Genomic DNA, 22,174 nt, shown 5'->3' with positions numbered 1-22,174 from the left:
ATGCAGAGATGCGCAGCCTGCATGTGCCATTGGGCGAGAGCTTGCGTGTGTGCTTGTGCGAACGTGAACACGCACTGCTCCAAAGAGGACAACAGAGGACTTTTAGGCTTAAAACCCTCCATCGGCATAGGGGTGAGTAGATAATGAGTGAATTTTCACTTTTTGGTGAACTATCCCTTTAATGCCCATATTCACTGGCACGGCTCTGATTCTTTTGTTCTCTGGTTCTAAAAAAAATTAGTCAAGAAGCCATGAGGCCCTCACTTACACCTGGAGTGATGCTTTATCCACACAACAAGAGCACTTTGTTATTTATCCTAAAATGATGTGTGGTCAATTGACTGACAAGGATCAGCTCTTAAGTCAGTGGTGCAGTATTTCATCATTATCTTAAAGTATTATAATCAAGACAGTAAAACGCACCTAGGTGGGTACACATCACGTGCAAACACAGATTTTCTGTCCATGTGTTTTCACTTTCACACAACAAGATCTGTTCCCTCTGTAGAGGTAGCAATTCCAACATTATAATAGCAATCTACCAAAGTGGAAAGTACAAGTCAAATAAAAACACAGATGAAATAATTACGGCATATTAACTTTTTATTTTTTTAAGAATTTGTTTACAGTAATAATAAAAAAAGTGTATTTAGCCTCAGTTTAATTTATTTGGTTTTGATATCTGCCTTTTTTTCATTTTTGAGATGATTTACTTGAGAAGTGATGACACTTAAAACACAAAGTTGCTTCTAAAATGTGGTACGATGACCGAACAGCGTGGTTTGGATGGAGATCTGAGACGAGCTGAAGATTTACACAGGACTCTTTCAAATGTGTTGGAGGCTTCCACCGTAACTCTGCTCATTCACTTTGAACGGGGGGACATCATACATTGCAGAACTGCATTGTTGTTCCGCTGTGTGGCATTGATCGCACCGTGTTCGGAAGAAGCAACATCAACACAACCATGCTGGAATAGAGGCACCAGCCAATCAACCACAAAAACACAATGTGAAAGGAGACAGAGGCAGCTGGTGTACCCGCTGTATGTTCATCTGATTTGGATTTTTTATTTCCTGTGTACCTCTCTTTAGCATTGCATTGACAGTTAGCATGACATGTTAGCACTACAAAAGGTTATGTTGTGTGTCCCAAACATTAAACCTGTGAGTCTATTTGAAGGGTCTGTTTTTCTACACTTTATTGGGTTTAAATGTTTAAAAAAGCTTTAGAGAACTTCTTGAGCCAAAGAGTCCAAATAACTTAAATTCTAATTCATCAATTCAACAGAAGGAGCTTCTCACTTTTCTTCCAATGTACAGCACATCCATGCCCTCTGTGCAATCCAAAGACGATAATCCTTCCTCATTCGTTCTCTCCCTGAGTCTTTTCATCTCAATGTCCCAACATGATACACAAATACAGTTCAGAAGATTAAATGCAGTCAATCTGCATACAAGCAGTGCTTGGAAGGGATAACAATGACTGGGGGTGAAAATAGCAGGATATCCAGTATTCGTAATGTGAAGTGCATGATCCAAAATCAATTCACTGCAAGTTCAGATGTTTTCGGAGGTGTATGTACATTTTGAAAACTGCCCAAAATATTTTGAGATGTTTGTAAGTAGCTCACATCCACATTGGAGTCTGTAAAACCTATGCAGGAGTTCTTTCGGTCATCATTATTTGGTTCCTCCTTTGCCTTGGATAAGAAATTTGCAGTGAAGGGATAAATAACAATCCCCCAGAGCCTCGACTTGTATGGACTGGGCACAGAGCTGGTCCAGTGGCAGAATGAGAAAGTGAATGCGTGTTTAGTAAGTTGGATGCTGCTTTTTCAGAGCATGATGACACCTCTGATGAGAGCAGTCTAACACATTTACACCTGAGCTCCACATCTACTATGAAAAAAATAAATAAAAATACTTTAATGCATCAAGCCTTCTACTCGTGTAAAGACTTCATCTCCCTGCAGATGGACAGACCTGCACTTCAGGCTACTTTGCGGCAGAGTCCCCATCAGGCCTCATGCTGAAGGGCTCCAGGCGCTCGCTCTCAGGCAGCATGTTGTTTAGGCGCTCCATCAGAGGCACCGTCTGGTCGATTCCCATCTGGATGCGTCTCAGGATCATGGACATCTCGTTGACCTTCTGGATCTGCTCAGCGTACTTGGCGTAGCGTTTCTGGCGCTCCTGCATTATGCTGAACAAGGTTTCCACGGACAAGTCCATCTGGAAGAAAAGAGACGAGGGAGAGACAGCAAGAGAGATAGTCTTTAACTTTTAATGACACTTAATCATCTCAAAGCAAAGCAGAGAACATTTTATTTAATATCTGAGACGACTTATAAAACTTCTGGTTCACAACTAATCATGTTTCTAATGTAAAGTTTGCCAGTTGAATATATTAAAAAACCCTGTCAATACCAAATGTCAAATAAACATGTAGTTTTAATACTGTTGTTTTGGGGCTGACCGGTAAGACACTAACTGTCCCATTCTGTCCCATGCAGCTTTACCTCTTTTATCCTCTTGACCAGGGCATTCTGGTCGAAGGCCACGGCCTCTGCACACTGGTGTAGATGGTCCTGGTAACGGATGCAGAGCTGCAGAACCTGAGCAGCATCCAGCCTTTCCAAACTCACACTGCTGGGTGACGTCTGGCCGCTCAGCACTCCTGTAGAGAGAAACGAGCAGGGGACTTACATGAAGATGTGAGAACAGAAACCTAACCTAACTCTCATTTTTAATAAGCTATGCACAGGATCTGACAGACCTACCCTTCCTGCTATTTCAGAAGTGTGATACACAGGAAACGCGGCTCATTTTCCACGTTCTCATACAGTGCTAATGAGTTGCAGCGACAATTATCTTTGCTGAACAGAATTAGAAATTGGACCAGTGGGAACTTGTGTAAGATGTGATGAAACTGTCACCATCTTCCTGTGAAAACTGAACATGTAGAGACCAGACAAAAGATCTGCACAATGTATCCTAAGACCCTCATTTATCAGAGCAAGATTTTGATCTGACAAAAAAAATCTTTGTCAGACATTATCAAGATTTACCAGAAAGACCAAAACATTGCTATATCATCCATCCATCCACCCATCCATTCATGATCTATACTGCTTATCCTTTAACAGACGCTGGGGAGCTGGAGCCGATTCCAGCTGACAGTGGGTGAGAGGAAGGGTGTAGACTATGCTATTTTTGTCTGACAGTGTTTTTTGAATCTAGCACGTGTAAGTGTTCAGGCATGTGCACGCTACACTTACACCAGGAATGGATATCTGATCTAATTCAGTGATGAGGGTTTCATACCTAAAGATATGGTTGGTAATCCTAGAAAACTAGCAAGAGCAGGCTCACTACCTCCCACTGGCCCCCTTGTCAAAGCTACATAACAAATGAATGTATACTGACTTTACGTCTCTGCAGCTTATAAGACTCCAATAAATGCACAATACGAGCACGGGCAGGGTGCGAACAGACAGACAGGTGTGCCAGCAATTCAGTCGATTCATTTGGTCCGAATAAAATGAAATGATGTGTTTATCACAGTTGTGCGACGGCCAAAGACATCCTATACTTTACAACTTCGTTTATTGATCGCTATCAGGACGTGAAGAGGATTTTAATAAAAAGGATAAAAGGATAGACTGAAAGTTATTCAGTAACAACAATGCAACCCTACCTTTAACACATATCTTATAAACAATATCTGGCGCGTACTGTATTACTTTATTGGGATTTCTGCTGTGAGTAAACACTTGGAGACTGAAGAGGGTTGTAAAATGTATGCTTACTGATGTGTTTATTAGTTATATTCATGCTATATAGCCTTCTCTCATGCTGGTTAAAAAGCCACAGTCTACAAAATGATCATCAAGCAGAGAGTGTTCAAAATCGGTTCATAAAAAACACAAAGCATTATGATTGTATTGTAATTTGTATTATATTGTGTTATTTTTGGTCAGAACGATGAAAATCCATGTCAGCAGCTGGGGCACTCGAACGGTACCTTTCAAAAGTGGCTGAAATGTGGGTATTTCTTGAAGCTTGATGACGTCTGGGTCATTGTGGATATTCCGCATTGACTGGGTCCCCTGGGCCACTACCACAATATCATCCATCTTCGCCTTTTGTTTTGCTGGAGACGGCACCACTGCAACAACAACAATACTGTTAATATTAACAGGCACAAATCCCTTCACCATGTCACAATCAAATCACGTCAACACCAATCTGATAAAATGTGTTAAATGTTTTTGAGATGTACGACAGTGTAGATGTAGATGTAAGAGTACTTTGGATAACACCGATCCATTTGAAATGATGTAAGTCAAACTCACATCTTCTATTTAAAAAGGCAAGTTATGTCACAATGTCAAAAATACTGGATCCAAAATTTGATATTTATCTAAAAGTAACACTTAGTTCAAGAAAATAAAGGCGGGCAATAAAACATATTCTTTAATTATCGCAATCAAATTTTCATCAAAGGAAATATAACAGTTTAAATATGTATCTATATAATGCTTAAATGCATCGTGTGAGGACAGTGAGACTGATCTACTTCAGATTTATAAAATGTTTTGCTGTTTATCAAGTCACTCAGGAGCAAAAATGAATCTTTAAACTTAGAAATAATTATGTGACATTCATAAGGACAATTATCGATATAGGCTGATATGAAAGTTCTTATCTTGATATGATTTTTGCCGAATTGCCCAGCCCTATAAGTAAACATGTCAAATTCTCTAATTTCAGCTTCTCACATGTAAATATTGTCTGATGTTTTGATTATTACACAAATCATGACATCATGTGAAAAGGCCTTGCTAGGCTTTGGAAGATTGAGATGGACACTTTTCACAACTTTCTAAAACTGTATTGACCTTTAGGGTCAGCAAGGACTCAGAGAAAGACACATTTAAAACTGAATAATCATTAGTAATATCATCACACATAGAAACAATGTAAACAAGTACGTGTTATGCAGAACGAATCATTTCTGAATAAATGTATGCAATTACTTTAATTTCCATATTAGATTTAGCATTGCTTATACTGGAGAATGTATATGTTGTAAGATGAGAATAATTGTATTCTGAAGAAAGTATCTGGAATCTGTATCTACAAAGTAAATGTTATGGAGTGAAACATATCATCTTTAACTTTGAGGGGTAAAGAAATACTGAACGTACTGCAGGATTGTACTCTCTATCAGTGCCAGTGACCATGCAATCACTTTATTTTGTCAAGCTAACACATGTTGGTTAGTACAGAGACAGACAGAAGTGGACAGATACACGGTGAGATGTACCAGAGGGCAGATTTACCTGACGAGCTGTAGTCGGAGTGTTTGTGCTCCGCTTCTCCGCTCTGCTCGGCTCCCATGATGCTAACGTCTGGCCAACAAGCTAGCAGTTAGCTTTCGCTAGCGTTTCCACAAACTGCAGCGAATGAATCGCGAATGCGTTTGATGCTGGAAGTCCCACGGACACTTCACATGACCTCCACACGCACACCGGGGCAGTGAGGCCACCCAGACCGCAGGAGAGGAGCTGGGAGCCGGGGGTGATGTTGGCAACGGTGCGAGAGCAATGTTAGCTATGTCAGCTAACGGTTAGCCTCTGTGTCAAACGTTCATGCTACAGTTTACTAGCTAACAGGCTAACAGAGAAAGCTACATGAGCCGCAAACCCGGCGATGAGCGACAGACACGTAGTTTAGGACATTAAATAATCTTGACATTAACGTCACATGACACACCCGACATGACTGACTTTCTGTTCACGATTCTTAGGCGGCTGACAGCTGCTTACTTCCGTAAACATTGATCACGTGGTCTGCCCAGTGTTTGTATCCATACCAAAACATCACCGCCACCTGCTGCTCGTGACGTCACAGCTCACCAAAATGACACTTCAGGTTTTTCATGACTCTTTTCTTCACATGAACTCAAAGTTCAGATCACATTTTGTCAGTGAGTCCCAACTCCTTATAACAATGAGTCCAAGTCTTATATGATTAACAAACGGGGCCCTGGTCCAGAGCCTCTGTATGACGCAATTGTTCATATTCCAGCAAGGACTAAGACCAGCAGGACTATCCCAAAGATGCAATAATGAGGACCAGACACAAAGCATCCACAAAGAGACATCAACTTACCACAAGACCCAAAGAGTTCACAAGCAGCACCATAGAATATCATGCAAGATGCACCAAATTCAACACACATAACAGTTACCTTGACGTGCCTCGTTTTTTCATCAATATCCATATTACCTGGGACATCAGTGAAACAGTAAAACATCTTCTGATAATGTTAAAGTAAAAAAAAGATCAAAATGTCCATTTCACCATTAAAAAGGGTTATTCCCTAAACTATACCACATCCTTCCACCAAGGGTCATGGTAATCTGTCCAGTAGTTTTTGCATGGTCTTTCTTACAAACAAACAAACAAACCATTCAACCTACTGCTCGTAATTAACCTCTTTAGCAGAGATAACATCCACAGAGACATAAAGTGACCAGAGACATAAAGTGACCAGAGACAGACTGACCACATTGGGAAGCTTACAGACCACAAAGGGACACAAAATGACAAACACTGCAGTGTCTCTTTAATTTTGGGGCCCAACATTGGAGGGGTGGGGTGGGCTTTTACCCATTTAAGCCCAGAGGCCCATCATCTCATAATCCATCCACCCCTGCACCAAAATAAGAGGAAAGAAACTGTTGGATAGATGATACAATATTTAAAAAACAGTAATAGCTTCCATAATGGACACCATTACAAGTCAGTGAACTTCATAATCCCCATCTCCCAAAAGCTATAATTAGCATTACCATCTGTGGCAGGCAAGAGAAAATAGGGAAAATAATGACTAAACCATCTGAGAGAATTGTTATTTTCTTAAAACCTCCAGAAAATATAGCACAGATCAAAAAACTACAGAAAGCATCATTAACTCTGTAGATTTAATGAACGAGACACAAATCACACTGAAATGCATAACTTTCAATACAAAACAATTCAAGTCACAAACAAACATCTTGTGTTTTATGTCAACTTTGAATGACATGGAACATCCTGTAGGGTAAAGAACAGCCATTAACATTATAAGTCACAATTAAAGCTGATGCATTTGATACGTAACCATTTGAATACTATAACTTGTAAGAGTAACACCTCTGTATTCAAGACAATCTCGAACAGACAGGTTTATTCTCCCTGTTAAGTTTCAGTCTTGTTACACAATCTGCTAAATAAGAGGCTCAGAATCCAACAACAACAAAAAAACTAAATGCCTTGAGGTTTAAACTGTTACCCAGGAAGGAAAAAATCCTTTTCAATTAATTTCAAAGAACGGCTTACTAAAATCAATGTAGTAAATGTAGTAAAACAGTAAAATAGAACACAAGTCTTAATACTTGTTTTAAGAGAACTAATATGCCCTAACATTAGGTCAACATTTGAAAACAGTGAGAGCTGATGTCTTAAAATATCAGCAGAAACACAAATGAAGGCATTAGGCCAGTGACTCCAGGCCTCTGGAATCCTGTCTTTGGTCCACTCTGTCCTTGTCGGTCAGTTGTCCATTGTTTTCTTCAACCAGAGGGTACGGCTGCAAGTTCAGGGTCAGCATGCCGCTGAACATGCACTCAGCAAACTGTGCCAATAAGGGACGAACAATGTAGTGACTGCATTTTACAATAACAATAAAGAAAGTCCCACCATGTTAGAAATGTTTCTTACGTCTGAGTAGACTCCCAGCAGAGCGTCTGCCCTGGAGAAGAACTCCTCCTTCAGGGAGATGACAATGATCTGCATGTTCTCTCTGGACTCCTCCCTGATAAAACTGGTCACCTGGATGTGAACAAAATACCAACATAGTGCACAGGTGAGCACACAAAACCTGATACAACCCTGACAATTACCAGTCAGGTTTCCTGGTTTATTGAAATTTAATTAGTTCAAGTCAAGCAAATAACCTAGTGGGGGTGGGCAGTACATAAGTGTCATAGTCATCACTGTTGTGATAGTGCACCATGACATGGTTTATACAATGCCTTCAACACAGTGATAAATAAACAGCCTAATTATAAAAAATTACAGCATATTTATTCCTTCAAATTATCAGTTGTGTTCCGAATACTTTTCCTTATATCCTGCAGCCAATATAACAGTAAAGCTCTCACTTGACAGAATAGGCTTCTCCTCCCAAAACTTGAAAAATACAGTGATATTAATTTTAGGTCATATCGCCCACCCCTGATACACAGTACAAAGTATTATTGCCAACAAAAAATCATGTACATTTCATAGAAATATAAAAAAGTCAGTTTTACTTTCTTTCCTGCAGAAATAGAAGTAAATGAAAAGAAACTTTGTGAACATTTGGTGTTGAGTGGGCAGTAAACTAGGTCAACTCTGGGTGAAACTGGAAACATACCTTGTTGATGTTAGTGTTGTCCAAGGCTGCGTCCACTTCATCCAAAACAAGGAAAGGAGCAGGGCGGAAGCTGAGAGAAAAGACACAAGCACCAGTGTCAAACAGCACAGCTGCACAAACCACTGACATGAGTCGACTGTTCTGTCAAAAGAGGGCTCCGTATTAAATTGACCTAAGAAATGAAGCATTGCGTTAGTTCATGTAGGACACAGAGTCAGGTGCTCATCAGCCACCCACCAATCACAGCCCATTCTCTCTGCAAAGCAATCCCTTTAAATACGACCTCATCCTCACTGTTCCCTGCTCAGCTACACTGCCACCCACGCCTGCTGCCAGCAACTTGCCTCCACCTCCCCAGCCTCCACCTTTTAGCACCGAGTCCAAACACTGTTGTGGTAAACGATATTCATCTTAAACAAACATACCTTGCCTGCTACGCCCACCAGGGGGTTCTGCATATGTTCCCTGTTTTATCTTAGCATGCTCTTGGCTCATCCAGGGAACATCCAAAGAATGGAGCCTTCAGTGCCAATCATAACTGTATCCCCATTTGCAACAAATGGGTAAATCATGAGTGTTCCTGACTGAACAGCATTTCAGTACAAAAGAAAAGTTGATGACTCTGAGGAGAGTATCAAAAAGCTCTTCAAATTATATCTTTATTTTGTTACTCACTTCACCAGTTTAAAAATTCATGGTCATTAGACGCCAAGTTCCCCATGCAAAGTTTTATTTTTATCTTCAAAAACTGTGCAGCATGACAATCTGCTATATTGTAAATGTGATCTAACGTCTGGTTTGTAGTTTTATTGAACTCCCAGGATTACCTGTGAATAGCGAACACCAGGGCCAGAGCAGCAATGGACTTTTCTCCACCAGACAGATTGTCCATGGACATGAAGGATTTTCCGGGTGCCACACAGTTGTAGTTGATGCCGCCAAGGTACGGTTCGTCTGGATTGTCTGGAGTCAGAATGGCCTGGAACACATCCAGCACTGCATTGTAATTTCTTTTGATGGAACTTGTCCTTTCAGGCACCTTGTCCTTGTTTCTAACAGTTACCAAAAATGTTGATACCATACAAAATTACCTTTAATACCATTTCATGGCCAAAGTATGAAAAAAGAAAAACTTTGCTTTAATGCTCTCTTCAGAGCTACGCCCCTAAACCACATGAACATGCACTGATACTGCTAGAAGCCAACTTTTCCTTGACTTGCTTGCCAACTTCTATTATTGTTCTATCGTCTGTGCTTCAGCAGGGTAAGACTCTTTCTTAAGTATCCAGTCATGCACAAAGAGACAGCAGAGCAGGGTGCGCGCAGCTATCCAGATCATTTAATGATAGACAGGTACGTCATGTTTATTACAGTCCTCCGAGGGCCACAGACTTCTTTTCTTTCTTTTTTTCATACAATGTTATTTATTGATGGCAACTGGGACGTGCTTCAGAAACGTATCAATCCTATCTTTAACCTTCCTACCTTCATCAAGCTTTTGTTTATGTTTAGCTGAACTTCATTATGGACTCACAGTGTGTATGAAGATACTCTTCAATTTTAAGTATCAAATGTTAAAAAAATCTACTTATGGGGCTAAAAAGGTAAAACACCTGGGCCACACTGGGTGTGTGCAGCATGTGACGGTCTGATCTGCTGCGTCTGCATCTGTTGTTCACACATGGAGTGTTTCTACCTGATGTTTCTGATATGACTACTATATTAACTAGAATAGAAGTAGGTCTATGTGCTCAACTGAAAGCCAGAACACTACTGCAATGACAAATCCAATGCTTGTTGAAATAAATGAATGTATTCAGTCAACAGAAATGCTAAACTGTAGTAAGATCAGTTCACTGACTCCGACACATGAAGGCAGTTTAGCAGCTCTAACCTGATAACATGGGTGCCAAAATGAAAGGCAAGACGTTCCTCGACTCACACATGCCGTTCACACATCCAGTGTGGCCTGGGTGTTAATCAGCCGTACATAAATTAATCTTATGTGAACAGTACACAGTAGAGGAGGGCATATAGAATAATACAGACAAAGGAGACCAGAGGAAAACAGAGGAACTTGTGCATGTGTTGCTTCACCTGAGCACTGCTGTTCCTGCAAATTCTTTTATAGATCTGATCAATTACGACAGACACATGCTCGAAGCACTGGCTGAAGAGGTGGAGGCGCTGGGTTTTGACTTGCTCGAACTCCTGGTTGCACTTTTTGGTTACTTTGGTGCTGGCGTCAAAGGCTGAATGAAGGGGGGCAAGGCTTAATAACCATTCCAGGTACTTCAGTTATCACATGACAACTCAGTATTATTACAACATTAAGCAACAGGTAGAAATCCAAAATTAACTTAAATGTTTTTTTTTTTAAATTCAATAGCAAACAATTTTTTGCAGAGATTACAATTCTCCACCTGTCAAAGGTTTCATTTTTTAATGAAAAGCCTGAATGAAGAAATACCTTCCATCACTCCCTGAAACTTGTCCTTCACCTCCCTCATCTTTTCCAGAGCTTTAAGGTTGGGGGCAGTGGTGCGATGCAGTGCTAACTCTATGGAGGACACTGATTCCTTCAGCTTCTCTAATGAAGCCTTTACCTCCTTCTCTCCCTGCAGATTCTGTATGAACATATGTTCAACACATGTATATCCTGTACAAATATATTGTGGTACATGCTAGTCACATGACTAAACAGAACTCCGGGTGTAATCAGGGTGATGATGAAGCTTCAAGTCTCACCCTGAGCTTAGCCTCCAGTTCAGAGTAATCGATGACGAGCTGTGACTCTCTCTCATAGATGTCCATGGTGGCTGAAGTGCTTTCAGATTCTGTGTCCAGCTGCACAACAAACACAGATCAGTCACACCTTAAGTTGTTTTCAAACAACGCTTAAGTTTTACAGTAAATTTTATTTTTATGCATATCACTTTGGTTCGAGTGACCTCTGCAGACTTCAAAACGGACACCTCCTGTGTCTCTCTGTGTCCTACCTGCACCCTACTGATTTCATCCAGGCTCCCTGACAGCAGAGTGATGGGCAGACTCTGGATCTTGCAGGCCAGCAGTAGGTTGTGCCTGGCCAAGCGTTTCTGCTCTAAAGCTGACTCTGCAGACATCACCTCCCGCTGAAGCTTCACCAACTCTCTGACAGACAGAGAAACAGAGAAAAGTGCCCTTTTCAAAACACTGCTATTTCTTATGGTTTTGTTTGTAACTGGATTTTATTTTTCATAATCTCAAAAAGTTGAAGATAAGGCGATACTTAAGAATAAGAGTCATTCATATTCTTTAAAAAAAAAAAAAGTTTTTACATGTACCAGCCTGTGTTATGCTTCACATTAGTGCCGTTTGTCACGACAAACACATGGTAGAAGCACAATTTTTATAAAATTGCAAGTTGATCTCAAAATGTCAAAATACGAGACTGTGAAACTGTGTTATATGCTCCTGTAGAAGCTACTGAAGTCTAAATATCTACTGTATACATGTTGTCTTCACAATTTCAAGAAGAAATACTCCACTACCCACAATCCTCAAGTGTTACCAGGGAAATGGTTCCACACTTTTACCTTATTTAGGATTTTCTGAAACATCAATGGAGAAAATAATGGAAAATTTACATCCAGAACCAGTATAGTATAAAAGTGGGTAGTCCCTGCTTCTCAATGGTTTGCACTAATAAACATCATATGTTACATTAAACATTTTAATGAAAGAATCCCAACCTTCAATAAATTCAGTTACATTCATGTGAAAAAAAGTGTATGAGCTACCACAATGGACTAGACTTTTTTATTTTCTACTACCTCGCAGGAGGAGGAACCTTCGTATAAGCAGCTGTTGCACAAGTAATATTATTGTAGTTTTTACCTGTTGATCTCTAGAAGGCTCTGGATTTTCTGGTCCAGCTCAGCTTTGGCAGCAGCCACTTGGTTCTTCGTAGATAGCAGCCCATTGTTCACCTCCAGCAATTTGTTCTGAGCTTCCTCCACAACCAGCAGCAGCTGCTCCTCATCCTGCAGGGGAATGAAACATGCAATGGCCCAAAAGTTGGATCTCGGCCAGAGTATGTCCAGCACCAGTCCAAGAATCTACTAAATGCTTGATTAAACTTTTAGTTAATGGGGCCGTTATTTTTGGCCATGCTCATTGGAAACTAAAATTGTCACTCTGCATAATATATATATATATATATATTGTATTTTACCCTTTGGCAAATAACAAGAGGTAGTCCAACACTGAGATGATTACCTTCCTCTGCTCTGCCTCTGCTCTCTTCTCCTTGTTGATAGTTGCCTCCATTTTGCGAAGCTTCTCCATCTGCTGCTTCTGTTGGTCTTGTTCGTACTCCAGCTGTGCATTCAGACGAGCACGCTGAGTCTCAAACTCCAGCCTTAGGGGAGAGGAATGATGCATCAAGGTGTTTATGTTGACATGGAGTCTTGCAGACGTACCGTGCAAATACTGTAACTTTATGAACTGTAAAACATGTACATAACTGAATCTGTATTTATAGGAAATTACATTAAAAACATGATAAAATGAAGTTTCCATTAGAACGTGTTTAAGAGTTCATTCACGGCTGTCACAGTTCACACCCCCAATTGTCCATGAATAAAATCTCATCTCCTTCAAGCAATTCCCGCTGTGCCAACCTTCAGGAAAAGTTACACTTGTGTGTCAAGAGTGTCCAGAAATACAGACTTAATCTCAGCATCAGACCACGCGCAGTGCATTGTTGTTATTCGTTAAAGTAAGTTAAAGGTAAGACAACTGTCTTGGCCGGAGGATCCTTATGCTGGATTTATTTATATCCCTGGCTAAGTTACTGATGGGGTTGCTGGTCTCGATGGAGAGAAGGCCAACGCTCCCTAACTGAACTACTGATCAACTGACTGACTAATTGATGGTATCATACGTAGACCCACCTGATAACAGTATATAATTTGTAAAACTGCGATGACAGACGCAGCTTTCTGTGATTTATATTTTTGGGGGGGTTTGAGAACTGGATTGGAGTTTTGTCAAACTTAACTCTGAGTGACAATTAATAAAGAAATCTGACACAGAAGCTTATTTTATTTCATACTAATAATATGAACAAAAGTCCTAATGTGATTGCATTAAAACGCCCACTTAAAACATCTATGAAACTGTAAAGACATACACAATTCCTCACTCAAAATCACAAATGAAATCTTTATCACCGGTGTTTATCATAAATCATTTATCACAGACCTGGCTGGTTAAATTTAGCATACATCACACAGAAGAAAAATGGTGGGTGGTGCGACAAGTACCTTTTCTTGTCAAGCTCTTCCTGCTGTTTCAGGTATTCCTGCTCATACTCTCGGATGCTGTCCACACCGATCTCAGCACAGAAGTCAGCGAACACCACGTCATCGATCTGAATACAAATATCATCTCATTAAAATGTGATGAGGTGTTGAGTACAATTTTGTCATTTTAACTTTTACAGTTTTTTTCATCTTAACAGTTATATGGGAAATGTAGAAAGTGTAGTAGTGGTTTGAAAGATCTTTTTTAGTCCAAGTCAGCATGTGGCAACGGTTTGTGAAAGTCCTGCAAACAAAGGAACCTGATTGATCTGGTTTCTGATCCTTGTCATCGCTGCATCCTTTGCCTTCACACTTTCCTGCTGCATCTGGATCTGAGAGTCCAGATTCACTAATTCACTCTCCATACGAGAAATCTCCTGAAAACGTCAGGTAGACAGGAAAAGACAATTAAAAGAGATACTGTGACTCAAGTCCCCCCTTTATTTCCTTTTGTTCCCCTATATTATTTGTTCTCTCTCCATCACCCCAACAGGTCCTGGCAGAGGCCATCCACACCGAGCCCTATTCTGCTCTGGCTCATGCTTGCTCGGTGTGGAACAAGTTGGATTTTGTGTTTCTTAAGATCTTAGACTTTTGTGCACCACCCTGAGACAACTGTTTGTTGTGATACCATGCTATATAAATACATTTGATTTGATTGACTGTACAACTGCACTTGAGTTGGGGTCTAGAAAACTGCACTCATTTTCAATTCCATGCTGAAGCTAAACTTCCCTACATAACATCTACTATTTAGAGACGTCCCCCATCCTATCCTGCCTCTTAGCTGTCTGTCTCTCTCACAAATACAACGTCTGAACTGATTTGACTGTACGACTGTTCTTGGCTGTTTGGAAACTCACGAGGAAATAAGCCTCTGCTTTATATGACATTTTTATGAAAATGTGTGAGCTGCTACAAGAGTCATAGCTGATAGATACACAATGTAGATCAGTTTAAATTTAGCAAGCTAATTGGTATGTTACTCTCATCATACCGCTTGGCAGTGAAGGATGTTTCTTTTGCGAAGGTTTTCCAGCTCTTTTTTGGAGTATTTGAGGCGGGTCTGAGCACCCTGAGCCTGAGCAATTATCTGGTTCAGGTCTGACTCCTTCCTCTTCAGCCTCATCAGAGTCTGTCATAAACAAAAAACACAGCAGGACTGTTTATCAGCAAACCCAAAGAAAGATCTTAGCTCAAGTTCACACTGTCTTGCTCATTATGTTACATTATGAGTTATTTTGAAATTCAACCATATGTACACAGTATTATTGACAGAACCTGTGTTTGTTAAAATAATAAAGGAACGTTTCTGTAGCTGAACAGATAATAAACAAAAATGATCAAAGATTTTGGTTACTGCTGGTGAGGTTGCATGATAACTCACGCGTAGCTCAGCTGTAAGCTGCTCTTTACGTTCCCTCAGCTGTGTCATGTCCTTCTCGTCCCAGCAGCGAGCTTTGCTCCGCAGATCACTGGAGCCTCCAGAGATCACGCCTGACTTTGCAAACAGTGTCCCGTCCAACGCTACGGTCTGAAGAAAACTGAATAAAACATCTGCTGCCAGAAAAGGCAAACATGTCCACCCTGACACATTCCGACTCAAACAACCATGACTGACAGTCAAGCTTACCTTATTCCGCTCCCGTCTGTCAAAAGCCACGCTCCGAGCTTCTTTGATCGTCTCACACACCAAGGTATTGCCACAGACAAACTGCACTACTTTTCTCAGCTGGGCGGCGCCTGCAGCAGCGTTTACCTGGACAACATCCATCAGCATCTTGGCACCAGGCACCTCCCTCAGTCGCTCATTCAGAGGACTCACCTGGGCACACAGTATGATGGTGATCAATTTTATCCCAGGTCAAATCTATCACTATGAGGGGTTGATTATATAAAAGAATTGCATAGCGTATTTATGCTAGTCACAGAACCTGAAGGACCAATGGTCCAAACATTTATGAAAAAACCCCAAATGATCACTGTCCACTTAGTGGAGCTGTGATGGCTCCCTGGCTGTCTGCACTGGACTTGGTGGTGCTGTGGCAGGTCTGTGCATCCGTAGCCAGGTGGACTTCTTTTAATAAAACCATGTTGTTGAAATGGTAAATGGTCTGTATTTATATAGCTTTTCTAGTCTTGATGACCACTCAACGTGCTTTACAGTACTGTACTCTACAGTTTGCCATTCACGCACACATTCACACAGTGCATCTATGGGCAGTACTTTTTTCTATGATGGGCCATTCGGGGTTCAGCATCTTGCCCAAAGACGCTTCGGCATGAAGATGGGAAGACTGGGATTGAATTTGGAAGACCACATAGAAATAATGCTTTTCATTGTGTTTTAATAGACCACTTACTGTATGGGGCAAACTGGACAATGTATGGTTAAACATTTGTTAATTCATCGTAAGACATATCGTCATCGTGATATTTAACAATGATATCACATGTTTTCCTTATATCCCGCAGCCCTAGTTTTCCCCTTTAAACCACCTGAAATAGTCAGGACTTGTTTTAAAAATGGTTTTGACTTACTTCCAAGTAGTCAATGGGCAGAAAGGTTACAGGTTCATAATGCTCCTCCTTAATAAAAGAGATGCAGTCACGGGCCACCTTCTCCGTGGTCACCACAATAGCATTCATGTAACGGCCAAACACCTTGGTGACAGCCAGCTGGTACTTCTTATGGATTGGACTGCACAAGTCCAAGAGCTGACCATACTGAGACAGGAAAATAAAGGAATAGATGAATGACACAGTGGGTTCACAAGGATAAACCTCATAATTACAGGACGTTTCTCTCATATTATACAACCAGACTTTAAAATTAAAAAGTTCTCATCAAGTTATGTAAAGATGACAAAAGTGTTTTATCATTGGAAATGTTTTGAATAGTTGATGACCATGTACTTAAGTATTTTTGATCATATGGATCGTTGAAGAACATAAATTTTATTTGTGGGAATTCACTGCCAGCTCTCTGAAAACTAAATTTAGCATGAGGTGAATGATACAGTATGATTGTAGTGATATTAGTTTGTCTCTTACCACAGATTCAGGGTAAAGTCTGCGGAGCTTCTCTCGCATCTCTTTGCGCTGCAGCTGGCGCCTGCTCTCCTGTGTGTACAGACGGGCATTCCCCAGCTCCTCCAGAACCTGGTCCAGCTCCAGATTCACCTCCTTGCTGCGCTGGCGGCCGCGCTGTAGCTCTGCATTAATGCTCTCCTCCTGCTGACGGTACTCCTCAAGGGACGACCTGCGACATACAGTGCCTTTGTAACGTATGCTTGGTTTCCTTCTGAGATTCCACATCTTTACGTCAAAGTATTTAATTCTTTACTGACAAATAACCATCGAGTAAAATCTCCTTGACAGTCAGGGAGAGTCTGACAGGTGTTTTACTAGCAGATATGAAATTGTGCAGGAGATGTGGTGATGAGGTACACTAATGACATACTCGCATGTCTTGGTGTACTCCTCCAACTTCTCTGTTCTACGTGTCAAATCTGCCAGCTGAGTGTGGTTGTTCCTGATGCCAACCTGCAGCAGGTGATTTGTAGTATTATAATTTATTAATCACAGATTCAGTGGTGACAGACAGTGTGATACATGTATTGTTCAGCAGCTGTTCAGTCGGTGTTTACACACTTATAAAGATGAGTGTGATGAATGTGTCTCCAACAGTACCTCCACTTCTTTCTTTCTGCACTGGTCAAAGGCCAACTTTTCGTGGTCAGCTTTCACTTCCCAGTGCAGTTTCTCTGCCTGCTGGCTGAGGACAGCTGCCTGCTTTTGAGCAAGCTTCTTCAGGTCCTTGTATCGCTCTAACTGAAGCACATATGCATGCACAAACATGATAAGCATGCTCTGACAATGTCAATTTTTTGCTTACTGTTTCCTGGTATTTTCCAGCTGGCTGCAGGTCTAAGCTCACCTGATCCTCTTCCAGCTCAATGTCCCTCCTGTGGGAAGCTCCTTGCTGCTTGGCCTGCTCCTCGTAGTTCTTCCAGGTCTTGTCCAGTTCAACGATCTCCTGTCGACCCTCTGCCACCTCCTGCTTTTTGATGGCCAGCAGACTCTGACCCTTCTTCAGGGCTTGACAGACCTCCTCAGCCTTTTTCATGTGATGGGTAGCGTTTACCTTGGCTTTGATGTACTGAGACCGAGCCTGAGACAGGATATGTTCATGGGCACTGGGTGAGAGCAACAGAGGCTTTGGTTAATTCTAGTCAATGGAATCTTTCTGACACAGACACTCCATATATTAATATTCAAAGAGAGACCCCCAAAATTAAACTCAAAAAATGTTCAATTCAATTCAATTTTATTTGGATAGCTCAAGTCACTTTACAAAGAAGGTCAAGTCCTTAAAATCATATTAATATAGAGAAACCCAACAGTTACCACAATGAGCAGCACTTTGGCAACTATGGAGAGGAAAAACTCCATTATGCTTAACCTGTTAACTCTCCCTCACACACAAACTCACCGAATTTCCTTCTCAGTGTGCTGCTGCTCTCTAGTAAGACGTCCCTGTTCCTTTTTGCCAGTTTTGACCATGTTCTCCAAGCTCATCACTTCATCTTTCTTTGCAGCTGCAGCCTGCTGTTTCTCCTTCTGGATGTCACTGAGAGTGTTGATACCCCTCTCATTGTAGTAGAGCTCAGCTAGGCTCAGCTGCAGGTGGTTTTGGTGAAGGTCATCAACAAGTGCCTGGTACCTCTGGGCCTGGAGAAAAGAGAAAGATGTTAGTGTACAGTATGTGTGGGGAGGAAGATTATTGTCGGATGTCCAAACTCAAGAGAAACTAATGTCACGGAAATTAAGTTATAGATCTCTAATGTTATAGTGAGAAGTGTATCATTTTTTCGGTTCAATATGAAACTGAGGCAGGACTAATGAGAATATGGTGGGCTGCCACATTCAAGATAATTAATGGGAAACAGTGCTAGATAGGGCATAAGCCTAGGTGGAGGTATGCACTCTCAAAGCTCTCTGCCAATTTGTGATTTGATGGAGGGTTGATATTCTACCTTCCAGTTTGATAATCTTTTGCCTAAGGTGGTGGCTGCTAGAACATTCAGGAGGAGGTTTTTAACAGGTCTCCTCCTCGCCAAAACAAACATACCCAGAAATGAAATCTGGAAAAATCACTCACATTTAAAATCAATGTTTCTCCTATGCTGTTGTTGGGCACAGGATGTATACTGTATATTTACTTCTAATGCTTTTACCTCAATTTTGTCCTGGAAAACCTGCCTCCTCTCCACAGCGGCAGACTTCTTCATGTTAAAGGTAAACTGTGTATTCTCTCTGGCCTTCAGCAGGGCCTCTTTCTTCTTATCGTACTCTGCAGCAAACTCTCTCGACTGACTGATTAACTCGAACATTTTTGTCCTCTCCTTCGGGTCCTTCAAAGCAATGGACTCCACTGCCCCCTGGTGAGAAGCATGATGATTAACAGACTTGTTAAGCATGGCTTTTATTGTATTGCAAGCCATTACCAGTTGCGCCTGTGTCTAAAATACCCCCTATGTTTTATGTCTTAATGTGTCTATTTCTTTATGTAGTGATGTTCAACTGTTGTTCCTTGCATTTCTCTGTTTCCTATGACAATATTTCCATTATCTTTTCAACCGTTTTAATTAATTTATCTTTTTTGTAAAACACTGAAAATAACATATTCCATTATTTTCGGAATAGAAATCATTAGGGATGCAGGAAATATAATCGTTTATTAAATACAGATAACAGATAATTGCCAGCTTCTCATCGCCAATGAAGATAATGATTAACCAATAATATAATAAAAACATTTTTTAATATAAGCTGATTACTGTCGCTGAGTGTGAACCAGAGCACCCCTGTACTTGCAGTGATGCCTTTCTCATGTTAAAAGTCTGTCATTCAGCTACTGTGCCTGAGCCAAACTAATTGGACTAATGTCAGAGGTCCATATGTGCATTGGAAAACTTGCGTTGGTACGGTACAGAACTTTTGGGTCACTTAAAAGATTTGTTGTGTTAAAACACCAGTCCCTTCCCTTGAATTCAGGCAAGTGCTGTGCATAGCTGCCACCTACTGATGTAAAAACATCATTGCAATTATCTGCTCTTTTAATCAGCTTATTTCCGTTATTGGAATAATAATAAAGAACATGTTTTCCCCTTTATCAACTTTTTTTTATTAAAAATAAAGCATTATAGAGTTATGGTTTACTTTTTGGAGAATATATTGTGTCACAGTGAGGTTTTTTTTAAACATATATTCACTTATACCAGCATCCACAGCATGAAATACTGTCTGATGAAAAAATACTTGAATTTCAGTCCCCTGCATTTGTAAGCAGTTATAAACAAGTTTACCACTTGGTTCTTAATGCACAGTATGTATCAACAATTATAGCTTATAATATTAAGACATATTTTAGATCATTACAACTGTGTTGTGTTGTGTGTTTCATCATCACCTGTTCATACAGCACAGGTGCCCACAGCAAAAAATTTAAATTAAAAATTGCTAGTTAAAATTGAATACACTGCTTGCTAAATAGGAGGATTTAGAGTGATAATTGTTAGAGCTGGACTTACTTTTAGATGTACTGCAGCATAATTTCATGTTACTACATTTAATTTCAAAACAACACCCATTTATACAATAAACTGTGAGTATAACAACACTGTTACACATTACACACTGTTACGTCTCTTGGGATTTTACCTGAGACACCAGACAGTTTCGGGCTTTGGTCACGACACCAATCTTCTCAAGCTCTACCAAGTATTTGGCTAGACTAACTTGAGAGCCGTTGACACGATACTCAGAGGTGTTTCCTGAAAAGTACAACGAAAAACAGGACTGACTGTAAACATAAACTCTCAAACCCTCTGAAGATGTTAATGTGGAGTTTTCAGTAATTTTTATTTTTATTTTTCAGCACTACCAAACTTGCACTTTAGGATGGCTGTTTTGAAAAGACCTATCAAAATAATGATATTACTATTATTACCAATACCAACCAATGAGAAACAAACCTGAAGGGAACATATGAGCAAAGTTATCCTTAAAAAGGGAAAAAAGGGAAATATGACAACCTTCATTCTGAAATATGAGTTTAAATGTAATTTAAGTTGCAAGGCAGAAACTATTCAGCTGTAAATATGTGCTATGTCAAAAGATTGATTGTTTAACTTAAATGAAATTCAGTGTTATAAAGTAACTACGTACATGTATCCATACATTTTAAGTACTTGTATTAAGTATTTACTAAGACTAAATCTGTTTACTTGCTTACTTACTTTACGGTGAAAACTCTGAGCATGTTATCCTTCTACTCTAAAAAGGTCAGGATTGCAACAACTTGGTTAAAATGCATGTGGAGGTGAATCTGGATGAACAGACTCACACATTGCAAACTCCTTGAAATGAGCTCTTGAACCATCAACATACAAATATTACTGTGTGAATAATAATATGATATAAATATAATTCACCGATGGGAGCTGCATGATGACAGCCTGACATGTCTCTTCACTACAATCTGCTGCGGTACAAACTGATGTGAACCCACCGGTGATGCTCCGACAGAAGACGGTCTCCTGCTCCTCATCGTCGCGGTACCGTATGGAGACCCGGGCCGTGTCGGACACAGGCTGGCCGATGTGGGCTCCGTGAACCAGGTCTCCAAGGTGCTTCACCCGGAGGAAGGCAGCCCGCTCCCCCATGGCGAAGCTCAGGGCGTCCATCACGTTGGATTTACCTAGTTTGAAGTGACGTGTTTCATATCTCCTGCTTCACTGGTGTCAGCGAATAATAAATCAAATGGATAAAGTTCTGCACAGTGGAGTTTACTTGTAGCTCTTTAATGACAATGAGGAGCTTCTCCTGGACATATTCAGAAAACATTCTCCATGTAGAGCATGGAGGTTATTAAAACATATAAGCTAACTGTACATGTAAAATGATGCTGGTCTAACATTCTGGTTTGAATCCAGACAATGTTGTTTGTTGCAAACATCATGAATTACAAATGATTAACTTCACAAAAAGTTCAGGCTAGCTGGAACACCATGAGGGACACCGCCTGCTAGCATCGTCTGCTAGCATTAGCAGCTAGTGTTAGCTAGCGCAGGAGCAGCAGAGCTAGTTTATAAGTCACTTACCGGAACCGTTTGTGCCAATTATACAGTTAAATCGCATAAACGGGCCGATGACCTGCTTCCCTCGCCATGACTTGAAGTTTTCAACGTCAATTTCTTTCAGATAACCCATTTTAATACTTCTTCACCAAACTGAGTCAGAACACCGCATCTGCACCAGAGACCGAGTGAAGGAGGGTGAAGGGCCCGGGTCCA

At 40.6% G+C, this 22,174-nt stretch overlaps 2 protein-coding genes across 3 annotated transcripts; both read right to left on the bottom strand.

The window, feature by feature from the left end:
• Positions 1–585: 585 nt before the first annotated feature.
• Positions 586–5,856, bottom strand: borcs5 (BLOC-1 related complex subunit 5). Its single transcript, XM_020078354.2, has 4 exons — positions 5,345–5,856; positions 4,024–4,167; positions 2,519–2,676; positions 586–2,231 (listed from the first exon to the last, which is right to left on the bottom strand). The coding sequence occupies exons 1-4, from the start codon at positions 5,400–5,402 to the stop codon at positions 1,998–2,000; spliced, it is 594 nt and encodes a 197-aa protein (XP_019933913.1). The 5' UTR covers positions 5,403–5,856; the 3' UTR covers positions 586–1,997.
• A 1,121-nt stretch (positions 5,857–6,977) lies between these two features.
• Positions 6,978–22,174, bottom strand: smc1b (structural maintenance of chromosomes 1B). 2 transcript variants are annotated; one of them, XM_020078493.2, is made up of 25 exons: positions 21,983–22,172; positions 21,391–21,579; positions 20,541–20,653; positions 19,055–19,258; positions 18,310–18,548; positions 17,755–18,013; positions 17,508–17,648; positions 17,278–17,360; positions 16,869–17,076; positions 16,356–16,541; positions 15,448–15,639; positions 15,202–15,348; positions 14,812–14,949; positions 14,075–14,191; positions 13,776–13,882; positions 12,727–12,868; positions 12,346–12,491; positions 11,466–11,619; positions 11,215–11,313; positions 10,937–11,093; positions 10,564–10,718; positions 9,294–9,445; positions 8,467–8,536; positions 7,770–7,880; positions 6,978–7,683 (listed from the first exon to the last, which is right to left on the bottom strand). In XM_020078493.2, the coding sequence occupies exons 1-25, from the start codon at positions 22,089–22,091 to the stop codon at positions 7,543–7,545; spliced, it is 3,759 nt and encodes a 1,252-aa protein (XP_019934052.2). In that variant the 5' UTR covers positions 22,092–22,172; the 3' UTR covers positions 6,978–7,542. The 2 variants fall into 2 exon arrangements, with proteins under 2 accessions (XP_019934052.2, XP_019934053.2); XM_020078494.2 differs by lacking the exons at positions 10,564–10,718; positions 10,937–11,093 and having other exon boundaries at positions 21,983–22,174.

This window comes from Paralichthys olivaceus, chromosome 7, assembly GCF_024713975.1.
Source record: "Paralichthys olivaceus isolate ysfri-2021 chromosome 7, ASM2471397v2, whole genome shotgun sequence".
Classification (NCBI taxonomy): Eukaryota; Metazoa; Chordata; class Actinopteri; order Pleuronectiformes; family Paralichthyidae; genus Paralichthys; species Paralichthys olivaceus.
This window is presented reverse-complemented; position numbering and strand designations above follow the sequence as displayed.

Coding starts and splice junctions, on each gene's coding strand:
- borcs5 (XM_020078354.2), bottom strand. CDS start 5,402: ATGGGAGCCGAGCAGAGCGGAGAAGCGGAGCACAAACACTCCGACTAC. Junction 2,677..4,023: donor ATTTCAGCCACTTTTGAAAG/GTACCGTTCGAG, acceptor TTCTCTCTACAG/GAGTGCTGAGCGGCCAGACG. Junction 2,232..2,518: donor TGGTCAAGAGGATAAAAGAG/GTAAAGCTGCAT, acceptor CTTTTCTTCCAG/ATGGACTTGTCCGTGGAAAC.
- smc1b (XM_020078493.2), bottom strand. CDS start 22,091: ATGGGTTATCTGAAAGAAATTGACGTTGAAAACTTCAAGTCATGGCGA. Junction 11,314..11,465: donor ATGAAATCAGTAGGGTGCAG/GTAGGACACAGA, acceptor TTTGTTGTGCAG/CTGGACACAGAATCTGAAAG. Junction 10,719..10,936: donor GTTTCAGGGAGTGATGGAAG/GTATTTCTTCAT, acceptor CCCTTCATTCAG/CCTTTGACGCCAGCACCAAA.